The sequence below is a fragment of the Rhinoraja longicauda genome, chromosome 2 (assembly GCF_053455715.1).
Source record: "Rhinoraja longicauda isolate Sanriku21f chromosome 2, sRhiLon1.1, whole genome shotgun sequence".
Lineage (NCBI taxonomy): Eukaryota > Metazoa > Chordata > Chondrichthyes > Rajiformes > Arhynchobatidae > Rhinoraja > Rhinoraja longicauda.
This window is the reverse complement of record NC_135954.1, coordinates 43018801-43033650: the sequence shown is the minus strand read 5'-3', so window position 1 is coordinate 43033650 and position 14850 is coordinate 43018801. Positions and strand designations below refer to the sequence as shown.

General features: G+C 43.2%; 1 protein-coding gene across 1 annotated transcript in view; it reads right to left on the bottom strand.

Annotated features, from left to right (window-relative positions):
• Positions 1-2478: 2478 nt before the first annotated feature.
• The window catches only part of vopp1b (VOPP1 WW domain binding protein b), a 39046-nt gene continuing 26674 nt past the window's right edge, over positions 2479-14850 (bottom strand). The window contains exons 4-5 of the mRNA XM_078418299.1: positions 9171-9322; positions 2479-3040 (exon numbers count right to left, since the gene is read on the bottom strand). Of these exons, the coding sequence (XP_078274425.1) occupies positions 2847-3040; positions 9171-9322 (346 nt within the window). The 3' untranslated portion in view covers positions 2479-2846. The remainder of the gene's footprint in view (positions 3041-9170; positions 9323-14850) is intronic.

The window sequence follows — 14850 nt, the reverse complement described above, 5'->3', positions numbered from 1 at the left end:
ATCTAAACCCTTCAGAATCAGAATCAGAATAACCTTTATTGTCATCCAAAAAATGTCTTGGACGAAATTCTGTTATCCACAGTCCAACAATAAGAGCAATAAAAATAAGCAATAACACACACAATCACAAACCAACACAAAACAAAAAAAAGAAACATCCATCACAGTGAGTCTCCTCCAGTCACCTTACTGTGATGGAAGGCTAGAATGTCTTTTCTCTTCCCCTGCCGTCTTATCCCACGGTCAGGCTGTTGAAGTTGCCATGTTCCAGGCCGCGCCGGACGGTGAAAGGTCCACAGCGGGCCAACCCAAGCCCCGCGATTCGGGGCGGGCGAAGACGCTGCCGCTGCACGTTGGGGTGGTCGTGGCTCCCGACATTGAAGCCCCGCCGGGCAGAGAAAAATTCACACTATGATTATAATCAAATTAATCTTCATGTGTTGCTTAGAAACGTCTTTATCAGATTTGTCTAAACTATAGCCACGGTGCTGGAAGAATGTTGTTCATATTTAAGAAGGGCTGCAAGGAAAAGCCTGGGAACTAAAGACCAATGAGTAACTTATTGGAGGGGTTTTTGAGAGACATGATCTATATGTATTTGTAAAGGCAAGGACTGATTATGGATAGTCAGCATGGCTTTGTAGATGAGGATGCACATCACTCCAATTTGATTGTTTTTCTTTTGCAGAGGTGACTGAAGGCAGTGCAGTAAATGTATATGTGGACTGCAGCAAGGCCTTTGACAAAGTAGAACATAGGGTGAACGTAGATGTGTATAAAATCAGGAAGGGCCTACTTTGGACCAAAGGAATGGCTTTTTCAGAAGGTAGTGGATATGTAGTATGAGCTGCTCAAGGAAGTAGCAGGTACGAAGACAACATTTAAAAGACACAGACAGGTACAAGGATCAGAAAGATTTGGAGGGATATTGGTTAGGCATAGGCAAGTGGGACTAAATCAGTTAGGCAACTTGGTTGGCATGGATGAGTTGGGCCGTGGGGCCTATTTCCATGCTTTATAATCCTATGATTCTAAAAATCAAGACTTTCTGGATATTGTATTCGGAGGTTATTTTCACATTCAACCTTAATTTTAGAGATCAGATACCTGGGCCCCGAGAAACTTTAATTCCACTTAAATATTTAAAGTTCACATCATCGCTTATAACTAAGTTTTTTAAGAAAGGATATTTTATTGTTGTGCACAAGCAAACAATCCTGTAGTTTTAAATCCCAATGATCATCCAGTATCTAATCAGTATTTTTTTTGGCTAAAATCTAATAAAACAAACATGCTCAAGAACAATTTCACACCGTCCGAATTGACCCAATTCCACTTATTTAGTATGGAGGAAATGAGAAATGGTAATGTGCTATTTTTTAAAAATTGCTTTCGAAAACATACATCACAATTGTTTCTTATTAGCATATTGCAGAACTAAATTTTATTTTACACTGATCTTTAGCATCAATAGTTCTACTCTATTAATTGAAAGATAATACAGAAAGGTGCCCAGAATGAAAATTATAGAAACTGCTTCTTTAATACAATGGAAGTGAATACCATACAGGTAGTTCTGCTATTATGTGTTCCCAATAAATCTTGCATGAGAGAAGGATGCATGATAACAATTGGGTCAATGGAGAAAAGCAGGTTTGGGGCAGGTAGAGGCTGCATGTTACATTGCTTAATAGAGTAGCATTGCACAAGTTAATAGATGAGATTCTTGTTAATTTCAGTGCCTACCTGCAGTGAAATTGACAAACTGGATTCTTAAGGGACAATGGAGTTTTTTTTCCACTGCCAACTTCCAAAGTTACATTTAAGTGGTCCTTTAAATCCCGATCTAATGCAACCCACGTTAATAAAAAGGTGTTTCCCAATTCAATCGTATTAAATCCAGGAACACGTGTTAGAGCAGAACTACCAGTAAATGAAAAGCAACTCATTTTCGCCAAAAATTTTAGAACTGTATAATGAAAAATGATTCAATGGTTTATATTTTAAAAATAACCAAATGCAGTCATGTATCTTTCTGAACACAATTTTGCTGTGTTGAGAAATTATTTAAAGAATTTTTTAATTGACATGACAGATTTAACCTCATTGATAAACAGAAAACACAATGAGCATTGAAATATCACTGAAGTCTGCTCAATCATACCATTTAAATTTCCTATTGTTCTAAATAAATTTACAAAGCACTAAATTCTCCATTCACCATTAAATATGATCCATTTTATGGAATATTCTAAGAAAACATCTGGCTAGATACTGTAAACTTGTATTCGACACGACATCCAAACATCTATACAAAATTTTATTTCAAAACCTCCAAGGTGCTAATGAAAATAAGACTAAAATGAAACTTTTAAAACTATTTTCAATTACTTTATAGGACATTATTTGGTTATCACCATTTGTCATAAAAATTAAATGTCTTCATATTAGCTAATTGTGACATTAACAGCAGTCCAATTAACTGAAGGATTTTTCCATTTTAATCTGACCAAAATGGTCAAAGGTTTAAGACAAAGACAATTTACTTATAACCATGATCATAGCGAACAGCTTTTTATGCAATCTCTTCAGAATCTTGTGTAATTGCTTTACACAGATCTTCCAACTTAAATTTTTAGATATTAAATAAAACATGTAATTTCCTACAAAGCCTGATCACACATGCTTAAGTTCATTAAACTATCAAAAGCATCAGAGCTAAATACAATTCCTCAGATATACACAGGTCAAGGGAAATTTCACTGAAGATTTGCAGCTCTCCAGTCTGTCTCTAAAAAGAAAAATCTGTGTCTGCTGAAAAATCTATGTCTGCTGAAATCCAACATTTATCTTTCTGCTTCCTTATTTGCGGTTTTTACAACTTGCTCATAGGGAGGGGGCGGCTGATTGCAGTATGCTGGTGGGGGTGGATAGGCTGAGTTGAGAAGAGGAAAGTTTGGCTGGATTTGAAAAGTTGATGCAATGGGATTAACAACAGGTGCTCCAGGTTCTGTGTAATATTGCATTCCACTCTGAGTATCTGTAAACAAATAGAAAAAGATAGAACAATAAAGGTAACACTCACTAAAAAACATTCAACACAGCTTATACTTTAATATTGCCACCTGCCAAGTGGTCATTGTACCATTAACCCAATATGAAAGTAACAAACTTAAAAATCATGTTTTACAAATCAAGATTGTCGTACAAATTAGTTTAGGCTGTAAACAAAAGGGTTGACGAGGGCAAAGCTAATAGACATTATCTATATGGTCTTCAAGGCATTCAACAAGGTTCCTCATGGTAGGCTGCTCAGGAAGGTTAGATCGCATGGGAACCAGGGAAATCTAGTCAACTGCATAGAGAATTGGCTTCTTGGAAGGAAGAAGAGGTTGATGGTTAGATGTTCCCAATGTTGGGGGAGTCCAGAACAAGGGGCCACTGTTTAAGAATAAGGGGTAGGCCATTTAGAACAGAGATGAGGAAAACCTTTTCAGTCAGATAGTTGTGAATCTGTGGAATTCTCTGCCTCAGAAGGCAATGGAGGCCAATTCTCTGAATGCATTAAAGAGAGAACTAGATAGTGCTCTTAAAGGATAGCGGAGTCAGGGGGTATGGGGAGAAGGCAGGAACGGGGTACTGATTGAGAATGATCAGCCATGATCACATTGAATGGCATTGCTGGCTCGAAGGGCCGAATGGCCTACTCCTGCGTCTATTGTCTATTGACAGATTTTTCAGACTGGGGGCTTTTGATTGTGGTGTGCCTCAGAAATTGGTGCTGGGTTCACAGCTGTTTCCGGTTTATATCCACAATTTGGATGAGAATGTACTAGGCATGATTGGCAAGTTTGCCGATGACAATAAAGTGGGTGGTATTATAGATAGTGAAGACAGATATCAAAAATTACAGAAGATAGACACAAAAAGCTGGATTAACTCAGCAGGACAGGCAGCATCTATGGAGAGAAGGAATGTGCGACATTTTGGGTCGAGAACCTTCTTCAGACAAAAATTACAACTGGATCTTGATCAGCTGGGCTAGTGGCTGAAGAATGACTAATGGAGTTCAATGAAGATAAGTGCCAGGTGTTGCATTTAGGAAAGACAAATCTGGGCCGCAACCTTTTCCATACAGAGGGTGGTGGGTATATAGAATGGGTTGCTAGAGGAGCTGTCAGGAGGTAGTTGACACAGATACTTATAACAACATTTAAAAGATATTTGGATAAGTACATGGATGGGAAAGGTTTGGAGGGATATGGACCAAACACAGGCAAGTGGGACTAGCATAGATGGGTCATGTTGGTCAACATGTTGGTCAACAAGTTGAACCGAAGAGCCTGGTTCCATGCTCTATGACAATAAAACTGGCCAAATGATCTTTGGTTTTATTTAATGGAAAATATTTGGTGGTCTCCAGAATGAAACAAAACTATTGTATTAATTCGCCAGAAAAGAAATGTGCAATTAGGTATCTGACAAACTGCCCTTGAAGGCAATGTTTTCAAAGTTTAAATCTTGGGGGGAAAATCCAGCTTTGCCTGCAAAAACATTTCAGGATTTTATTTTTCATTGCATTGCACCAAAAATTATTTAAAAAATAAAATAGTCAAAGCCTTTAAGTCTCGACAGCAAGAAATCCCAATGATATTGGCAATTGTTTTGTTTGAGTTATCTTGCCATAGGTAGATTTGCATAACGCAGGCAATCATCAATTAATTTATAATCTAGGCCTCGAGTCAATTTATAATAGACAATAGACAATAGGTGCAGGAGGAGGCCATTTGGTCTTTTGATATAGAATCTGATCTTTTGATATAGAAAGCTTCCAGCAGGACACCCATCATTTCTCTGATTCAGTCTATCAATTTTGTACATATAATACTAACTTTTATGCCACTTAATTTCCTGTAAATAGTATGTTGACTTTTGTGCTCTATTTGGCCAGCAACACTGGTGGCCAGAAGTTACAGACCACAAAGCAGATGCATTTTCAGTTTAATAGAAAAATAACTTTTTGGGAAAATTACCTTTCCTTCAACATAAAACTACATTTCAGACAAGTAAAGGTATCTGTATAGCAAACAAGCTAGATCCTCCATTTCAGCTTTAAAAAAAAAAATGAAATAAAAATAAAAATGTCACAGCTGGTGCATCACTGATCACAACAGATTCTCATATCGTCCAGCTTCCCGTTGAAATAATGTGAACCTACTTTTTCTTGCAGCAAGTTAATAATATTTGTATGGAGGGCGACTTCAAATGGGGAGATGAGTAATCAACATGAACACTAGTACACCAAACTCTGTGGGAATTAATCTGCACACATTTTGATTTGACCTTAAATGTCAAATTGACATTACTCAGTCAGTTGCCCAAGATTTGAATAGAACAGCACATAAAATAATGAAAGTGCATCAAATGAAAATGCACCCTCAGAAAAACAATTGACTGCAAATAACCTGACTTAAATATGAATCTTCAAGTTGTCCACTTACAAAGTTAGCAAAGAGATACAGCAATCAAGGTGGAAAAAAAAAATTAGGCTTTACGGTATGGAAAATAGAGTACAAAATTAAGCAAGTCTTGTCACATCCATGCACTGCTCTGGTGGGACCACACCTCTAACTGCAAAGCTCTGATCTCCTTACCGATAGATGCACTTGATTTAAGCAAATTTTCAACAGACCCGATTCCTGGAAATAGGCAGTAATCTCCTGCAGCCCCGGGCCTCACTCACCCAGGCCTGCAATGGACCCCAACTGTACTTCATTCTATGCCAGATCCACGCCCTCAACAAATGCTTCCTCGCCTACCTGGACTCTACCGAGGATCACAAGCTTGCCCACCTCCAGACCAGTCCCTCCACCGACACTCCTCGACTCGACCGCCTGCAGGCCTGTGGCTCCACCGCTGGGCCACGCCACCTGCCTGACCACCACGGGGCCGACACCAGTGACACCATTGCCACCAGGAGCGCCAACATCCACTGCCTCTCCGACCCTCACCGCCTTCCTGGCCAATCCCAGGCCCGGACCACTGAAACTGCCGCTGCTGCCGACTCCTTGGGGCCGCTGCCTCCGACCTTCACAGTTGCCCCGGGACTACCGATGCAGCTATCGCCAACACGTATCTTTACTCCAGCCCCCCGCGGGCCTCCACCAGCGACTCCGCCGACCCTCACCTCTCCACCGCCCACCAGTGGGCCGGAGCCGTCGCAGTCGCCTCACCAGAGTTCCAGGCTCAGCACCAGGCCCATAGCTTCCTTGCTGCAGACTCCAACACCACGTGGTCTGACCCTCCTGGGACCTACTGCTCCTCCCCTCCTACAGGGAACCTCAGTAAATGATGTACAGCACTTTGCTCAACGTGGGTTGTTTTTAAATGTGCTATACAAAAGCATCAGAGCTAAATACAATTCCTCAGATATACACAGGTCAAGGGAAATATCGCTGAAGATTTGCAGCTCTCCAGTCTGTCTCTAAAAAGAAAAATCTGTCTGCTGAAAAATCTATGTCAAATGAACTTGTAATGATGGGTCTTCCCCTTGTCTTTCGTCGCCTCCGCGCCTTTTTCTATGGGAAGGAGTCCTCACCACCCAGTGATGACCCCTTCTCCCATCTCCACCGGTCCCACTCCTTTTGGACTCCCCAGAACGGCCTTCTACCATCTCTAGACCTTTTTATTTCTAACTGCAGGCGTGACATCAACTGTCAACTTTACCACTCCCCTTACTTACTCCAACCTCACCCCCTCTGAACATACAGCCCTCCGCTCACTCTGCAGCAACCCCGACGTTATAATCAAACCCGCCGACAAGGGAAGTGTCATGGTAGTCTGGCCGCTGGCCTCTACCAGGCTGAGGCCAGGCGACAACTCTCAGACACCTCCTCCTACTTATCCTTGGACCATGATCCCACAGATGAGCACCAGGCCATAATCTCACACACCATTACTGATTTCATCTCTTCTATTTGTCTGCCTTCCACAGCCTCCAACCTTATCATTTCCCAGCCCCGCACAGCCCGGTTTTACCTTCTCCCCAAAATCCATGAAAACTGCCCTGGCAGACCCATTGTTTCTGCCTGCTCCTGTCCCACTGAAATTATTTCCACATACCTCGACTCCATCCTATCCCCCCTGGTCCAGACTCTCCCGACCTATGCCCAAGATACCTCACATGCCCTTAGTCTCTTTAATGACTTCCGCTTTCCGAGCCCCCATTCCCTCATGTTTACTATGGACATTCAGTCATTCTACACCTCCACCCCCCACCACAAAGGCCTTAAAGCCCTCCATTTCTTCCTCGACCGCAGAACTATCCAATTTCCCTCTACTAACACTCTACTCCGCCTAGTGGAGCTGGTCCTCACCCTTAAAAACTTCTCCGTCGACTCCTTCCACTTCCTCATCAGCATACAACACATAATCCTCCAAAATTTCCGCCACCTCCAACGGGATCTCACCACATTTTCCCATCTTCACCAATTTCCGCCTTGTGCAGACTGTTCCCGACGCAACTCCCTGGTTAACATCCCTTTGCAGGTTGCAAATTCTACCCAAACCACCCCCTCCCCAGGTACCTTCCCCAGCAACTGCAGAAGATGCAACACCTGTCCCTATACCTCTTCCCTCAACTGTCCAGGGATCCCAACAGTCCTTTTAGGTTAGGCAGAGGTTCACTTGCACCTCCTCCAACCTCATCTACTGTATCCTTTGTTCAAGATGCGGACTCATACATCGGCGAGACCAAACGTAGACAGGGTGATCATATCGCTGAAAGGTCCCGACCTGAAACATAGTCTATCCATTCCCCTCCATAGATGTTACTATCATGAATATATTCTGCTATTTATAGAAAGGTTATTGAACAGAGATACTTTTTGCAACAAAGAAAAAATTGTCGTTTCTATTTGGCTTTTTCCTTACACATCCCAATTCTCTTGGTATTGAATAAAAGAACAATGGTCATAAAATGTATGACTAAGTTATGAAGAAAGAGTTGATATATGCGACTCGACTAAGCATACAGAAGTACTTGTTGAAGTAAATTCACACATTAATTGATAATCAGTCCAAAATGGTGGTAATTGGCTTTTCTGCTGTGTTTTATATTTTAACCCCCTCTTAATGAATTAATATAGTTATATAATCTTGCACTTAAATTTAATATTTACTCATTATAGTTCCACCACTGATTTTCTGGCACTCTTGGTTCAAGAGCTTTGCTGGTTTCTGCAGCCGGCCAAGGGGATAGATGTGCTGGCTCCAGCTGGACAGGAGTTCCAGAGCCCCGGCCGCAGGTTGCAAATTCAACCCACCGATCGGCCATGGAAGTCCCGATGAGGTCAAGATTGGCTGCCTTGCCCAGCCTGTTTGCCACATTTTCAGAGAGTCTTCCAAGGTGCGGGGGATTTCTCGTGGAACCCCTAGCGACCTCTAGTGGCCGAATTGACAAATTGCAATTACCGACTGTTTTGCCGAAAAATGTGAGGCGAAATTGGAATGGCGGAAATGAAATAAGAAAGCAGAAACTTTCCGCCAAATTCGGGTTGGGAGTAGTGTATGTTTTTTTTCCCCCAACCAAAATGGAAAATTTCATATTGTTTCATTTACCAGGTCTTTATCCAGTCACTCATGTTATCTTTGTCCCTTCAAAGTTTTATGTCCTCTTCACAGCTTATCTTCCTACCCTTTTTGTGTCAACAGCAAAATTACCATCCATTAACTTCAGTGTCTTCATGCAAGTAATTTACATAACAAGCAACAAGTTAAGGATAATAAATAAATGTCTTCAAAGATGTTCAATAAACTGTCAAAAATGATTTATGTTAGAACAATCTTTTAGAACTACGTTAACTATAATGTCTTTAATAATAGTTTCATTTTGCCTATAACAGATATCAAGCTAACTGGCCTGTAGCTTCCTGCTTGCCATCTTTTCATGTCAACTTTGAACAAGCCAAATATAGTTGTAGTTTATGAATCACATTTGATGTCAATTTAGAGAACTGCTTGGCCCAAAAAGATTAACCAGATTTTAGATAATTACTTAATTGCTTTATACAAATCACTTCATTTTGGAAATTTGACAGCATTCAACAGAAATGTGCTCAATCATTCAGGGCACAATCTACTCCTAGAATTTGACTTGGTTTAATACTTACTTGCAGTGGTCTGACATCCAGTTGTGTTAACGGGCTGCCTAGTGAAACCCACTGTAAAGGGAGGATCATCAGTCATTTGCAGAGGATGCAATCGCCTCCGGATAAAGAAACCAGCTCCACAACAAAATAGGACCCCCATCATTAAAAGAAACCTGTGAACGAGATAAATATCATAAGGAATCATATGCACATGCTTTTTCAATTTTTATTTGTTTTGTGGGATGTCAAGGCAGGGCCACCATTTGTTATTGCCCACCCCTCGAAAATCCAATGACGAAGGAACAGTCATACATATCCAAGACTGTTTATGATAACTAAAAACACTAGGCCGTTGTTCCATTATGCCTACTTCCCTCGTCCTTCACACTGAGGATTTCATAAAAATATATATCTCTGTACACCACTAGCTGGCTTATGTCAATGCCAACCTAAAGTGAACTTTAGGTTAATCCCTTTCTCTGGTTCTTGATTATATTCTTCCCAATGTTCATTCGAGTAGTCCTTAAATTTTGGTGAGGGCTTTTGTTCAGTTACAGACCCCAACCTAAGTGATATATTTCTCCAATTTTTCCTGCTGCTTAGATTAAGGGATCAATTTGTTAAAGAAAAATTCCCACCCGCTCTCTCCCTGCTCACGGCACAATCATAAAAACAAAACTGCCCAGTTACATCTCTCCTGCATCTCCTTAGTTGCAAAGACTACTTCAATGTAATCAACTCGTAACAAATTTTGCAGGCTGGAATGATGGGGGCTCAGAGGGGATGGGGTGTGTGGGGTGATATAGGGATAGTTAACATAGGGCAGCAGGGCACAGTGGTATTAGTATAGAGGTCCCCTGTTGGAATGAGAGGGCATTAGGACCCAGGAGAGTCAATCAAGAAGCAGTTGGAGCCAGCAGTGTGGAGGACCTCATCCTGGAAGTGGCCCTGGAACTCAGTTAAGTCAGCAGCCCCAGCCTGCAGGTGGGATGTGGAGTAGAGGATTGATGGAGTCAGTGCCCCAGTCTATGGGCTGCTTGGTGGGCCCAGCCTAGGAGCAGTCGGGTAGTCTGAGGGCCAGTAAGGCTCTGGAGTGGTGGCATTGAAGTTGTAGGATAGCCGGAGTGTTTGGGGTGGCAGTGAGTGTTGGCACTGAGTCTTCCAGCAGGATGGCGTGCAGGTCTTGGCCTCATGGCAGTCAGGTGCGCGGCGCGATCCTGCGGTGAAGCTGACAGTCAGGAGCGCAGTTGGGTCGAGGAGATTCGATGGAGGGCCGAGTCTGGAGGTGGTAATCTTGTGATCCTTAGTAGAGGTTCAGGCAAGTAAAGAAACATTGATGAAGCAGTGGATCCTTTGAGGAAGTAAATAGCAGGTAGATACAGGAGAGTCAGTGAATGACTTAGACGAAGGGATTAAAAGTACCATTAGCAAATTTGCAGATGATACTAAGTTGGGGGGTAGTGTGAATTGTGAGGAAGATGCAATAAGGCTGCAGGGTGACTTGGACAGGTTGTGTGAGTGGGCGGATACATGGCAGATGCAGTTTAATGTAGGTAAGTGTGAGGTTATTCACTTTGGAAGTAAGAATAGAAAGGCAGATTATTATCTGAATGGTGTCAAGTTAGGAGGAGGGGGAGTTCAACGAGATCTGGGTGTCCTAGTGCATCAGTCAATGAAAGGAAGCATGCAGGTTCAGCAGGCAGTGAAGAAAGCCAATGGAATGTTGGCCTTCGTAACAAGAGGAGTTGAGTATAGGAGCAAAGAGGTCCTTCTACAGTTGTACCGGGCCCTGGTGAGACCGCACCTGGAGTACTGTGTGCAGTTTTGGTCTCCAAATTTGAGGAAGGATATTCTTGCTATGGAGGGCGTGCAGCGTAGGTTCACTAGGTTAATTCCCGGAATGGCGGGACTGTCGTATGTTGAAAGGCTGGAGCGATTGGGCTTGTATACACTGGAATTTAGAAGGATGAGGGGGGATCTTATTGAAACATATAAGATAATTAGGGGATTGGACACATTAGAGGCAGATAACATGTTCCCAATGTTGGGGGAGTCCAGAACAAGGGGCCACAGTTTGAGAATAAGGGGTAGGCCATTTAGAACGGAGATGAGGAAGAACTTTTTCAGTCAGAGGGTGGTGAAGGTGTGGAATTCTCTGCCTCAGAAGGCAGTGGAGGCCAGTTCGTTGGATGCTTTCAAGAGAGAGCTGGATAGAGCTCTTAAGGATAGCGGAGTGAGGGGGTATGGGGAGAAGGCAGGAACGGGGTACTGATTGAGAGTGATCAGCCATGATCGCATTGAATGGCGGTGCTGGCTCGAAGGGCTGAATGGCCTACTCCTGCACCTATTGTCTATTGTCTATTGTCTATTGTCTATTGAATATTGTTTACCATGTTGTGGATGAATGGGAATAAAAGGGTTATTTTCCGGTTGGCTGCTGGTGACTAATGGTGTTCCGCAGGGGTCGATATTGGGTCCGCTACTTTTCACATTGCACATTAATGACTTGGATGATGGAATTGGCTTTGTGGCTAAGTTTGCGGACGATAGGTGGAGGGGAAGGTCGTGTAGAGGAAGCAGGGAGTTTGCAAAAGGAGTTGGACAGGTTGGGAGAGTGGACAAAGAAGTGACAGATGGAATACAGCATACCAATGTGAGTGGTCATGCAATTGGACGTAGAAATAAAGGCATAGACTATTCTCTAAATGAGGAGAGGATTCAGAAATTGGAGGTGAGGTTTTGTAGGGCAGGGTGAGGTTTTATGAGGCAGTCTGCATTTGGAGTATTGAGAGCAGTTTTGGGCCCCTTACCCCAGGAGGCGTGTGCTGGCATTGGAGAGGGTCCAGAGGACATTTACAGGAATGATCCCGGAGATGATTAGGGGCAAGGTTAATGTATGATGAGTGTTTGATGGCACTGGGCTCCTACTCACTAGAGTTTAGAAGAATGATGGAGGATCTCATTGAAACTTACTGAATAATGAAAGCCGAGATAAAGTGGATGTGGACAGGGTGTTTCCACTCGTGAAAGAGTCTAGGACCAGTGGGAACAGTCTCATAAGAAAAGGAGATACCTTTAGAAAGGAAGGGAGGAGACATTTATTTAGCCAGTGTGGTGAATCTGTGGAATTCATTGCCACATACAGCTGTGGAGGCCAAGTCTTAGGATATTTTTAAAATGGAGATTGATAAGTTCTCAATTAGTACGGGCGACAAAGGTTACAGGGAGTAGGCAGGAGAATGCGATTGAGAAGGGAAGATAGATCAGCCATGAATGAATGGCAGAGTAGACTCAATAGGCCGAATGGCCTAATTCTGCTCCTATATCTTATGAACATCGATCCGGCGGAGAATAAAGTAAAGTTGAGGTCCATTGCATGCCTGCATAACTGTGGCCCAGAGCTGCGGAAGAGATAAGGTATCAGCGCATGGCAAAGAGTGTAGAATGCAGAGCACGAAAGGAGAACTGTAGCGAGAAGCAGTGGATTGAGAGTAGGTACCAGAGAACCTGGTTGGGCCAGAACATGGTGGCCTGGAAACTAAGCTGGAAGCCACGTAGCACAAGATGGCACTGCAGGCAAGTGCCGAGGAAACACATATGACTGTGCTAACAAGTTCAGGAAAGAACATGATGGAAGAGCAAGGGAGCAGCAGGAATCACAGACGAGGAGCAGTGAGAGAAGGTCTCACAGAACTCCTATTGGAGAGTAGAGAACTTCAAAGTAAGCATACCTTGAGGTGAAACGTTACAGTGGCACGTTAAAATGGAGACACAAGTCAAGTCAAGTCAAGTCAATTTATTTGTATAGCACATTTAAAAACAACCCACGTTGACCAAAGTGCTGCACATCTGACTAGGAAAAAAAAAGAAACATACAGTGGCAGGCAGCCAAACACAATGGCGCGGCCATCTTGAACAAAATGTTAATTCAATCACCCACAGTCCAACAATAAAAGCACTAAACAGGCACCCAAATTACCCAACCCCAAAAACCCCCCAAAACACAGTCCAACAATAGAAGCATTAAATAGGCATTCAAATCACACACCCCAAAACCCCCAAAAACACAGTCCAACAATAAAAGCATCAAACATCAAACATCAAACATAAAAGCATCAAACCACCCAACCCCAAAAACACACAAAAAAGAAACATCCATCAAAGAAACATCCATCACAGTGAGTCTCCTCCAGTCTTCTCTCTCCTCACTGTGATGGAAGGCCACAATGTCTTTCCCAAGGGACTGCAGATGCTGGTTTACAAAAAAAGACAGTGTCTCTGAAGAAAGGTCCTGACCCAAAACGTCACCCATGTTCTCCAGAGATGCTCCCTGACTTGTTGAGTTGTTCCAGCACTTTCCAGTCTTTTTTCAAGCTGTGGTCCAATACCTTTTGTAGTTATGCCAAGAGTCTTCTCCACTTTCGTAAAGGAGGTTTTGGATAATGCTGCTAGAATGACAAAGTGCTAACTCGGGAGAACCTGTGAGCCACTTTGTCTTCAATGGTTGCAGTCACCCCAAGACTTGTGCCTTGTAGATGCTGAACGGGTTTTGGAATGTTCAATGGTGATCAGTGATGAATCACTTGCAAGATAATTATGGTCCTTTCTTGGAAGAACATAGTGCTGGAGTAACTCAGCCCTTCTTCAAACTGATCGTGTGCGTGTGGGGTGGGGGCAGAAGGTGTAAGGCAGGTTCAAAGAGTTGCGGATTGTGAACCCAGGGAGAGGGGGGGAGATAAGTGAGAGTCCAGGCGGAGTACAGGGGAGGGAAGGGGTGAGGGGAAGAGAGGGAGGGACGTATGGGGGAGAAAAGGTGGAGGGGTCGTTAGAGGTTACCTAGAATTAGATGAAAACTAAGTGCATGGAGCAGACTGGACTAAAAATTGGCACCAAACCCTGAAGACTTGCAATGGTCTCAGTGGACCTTGAAGTTGGTCAGAGGAGCACAGCTGAAGGAGTGCGGGGATTTGCTGAGCAGGTAATTGCTCTCGGAGTTTGAAAACCAGTTGGGGCTCCTTTCCAACAGTTATCTTGAAGTTGGTCAGAGGAGCACAGCTGAAGGAGTGCAGGGATTCGCTGAGCAGGTAATCGCTCTCGGAGTTTGAGTTTTTTTTTTACAGGAGCAGGCCTTTTAAAATCTAGTGGGGGCTCGTTTCTAACAGTTACCTTGAAGTTGGTCAGAGGAGGACAGCTGAAGGAGTGCAGGGATTCGCTGAGCAATTAAATTTAGCAAATTGGTAAGTTAGCTAATTAATCAATTAATCAATTTAACTTAATATAAGCACGGCTTGCTCGAGGGGAGCAGCCTGTCAAGAAAAGTGTGAGTCTTTGGCAAGGAGGCTGAAGGAGGGGGCCACGCCGAAAGTTGGAGACGATACAAGGAAATGACAGGTAAGCTGATTCAGTGTGATGTTTGCAGGATGTGGGAGGTCAGGAACACCGTTGGTGCCTCTGGCTGCTATGAATGTGGCAAGTGTGTCCAGGTTCAGCTCCTGAAGGACCATGTTGGGGAATTGGAGAGCCAACTGGATGACCTCAGGATCATCCAAGAAAATGAGTCGTTCCTGGACAAGACCTTCAGTGAGATTGTTACACCGAAGGTACAGGAAGAGAGAAGGTGGGTGACGGTGAGGAAGGGAAGGAAGCTTGTACAAGAGACCCTAGCAGTTGTATCTCTGGAAAACAGGTTCACCCTCTTGGA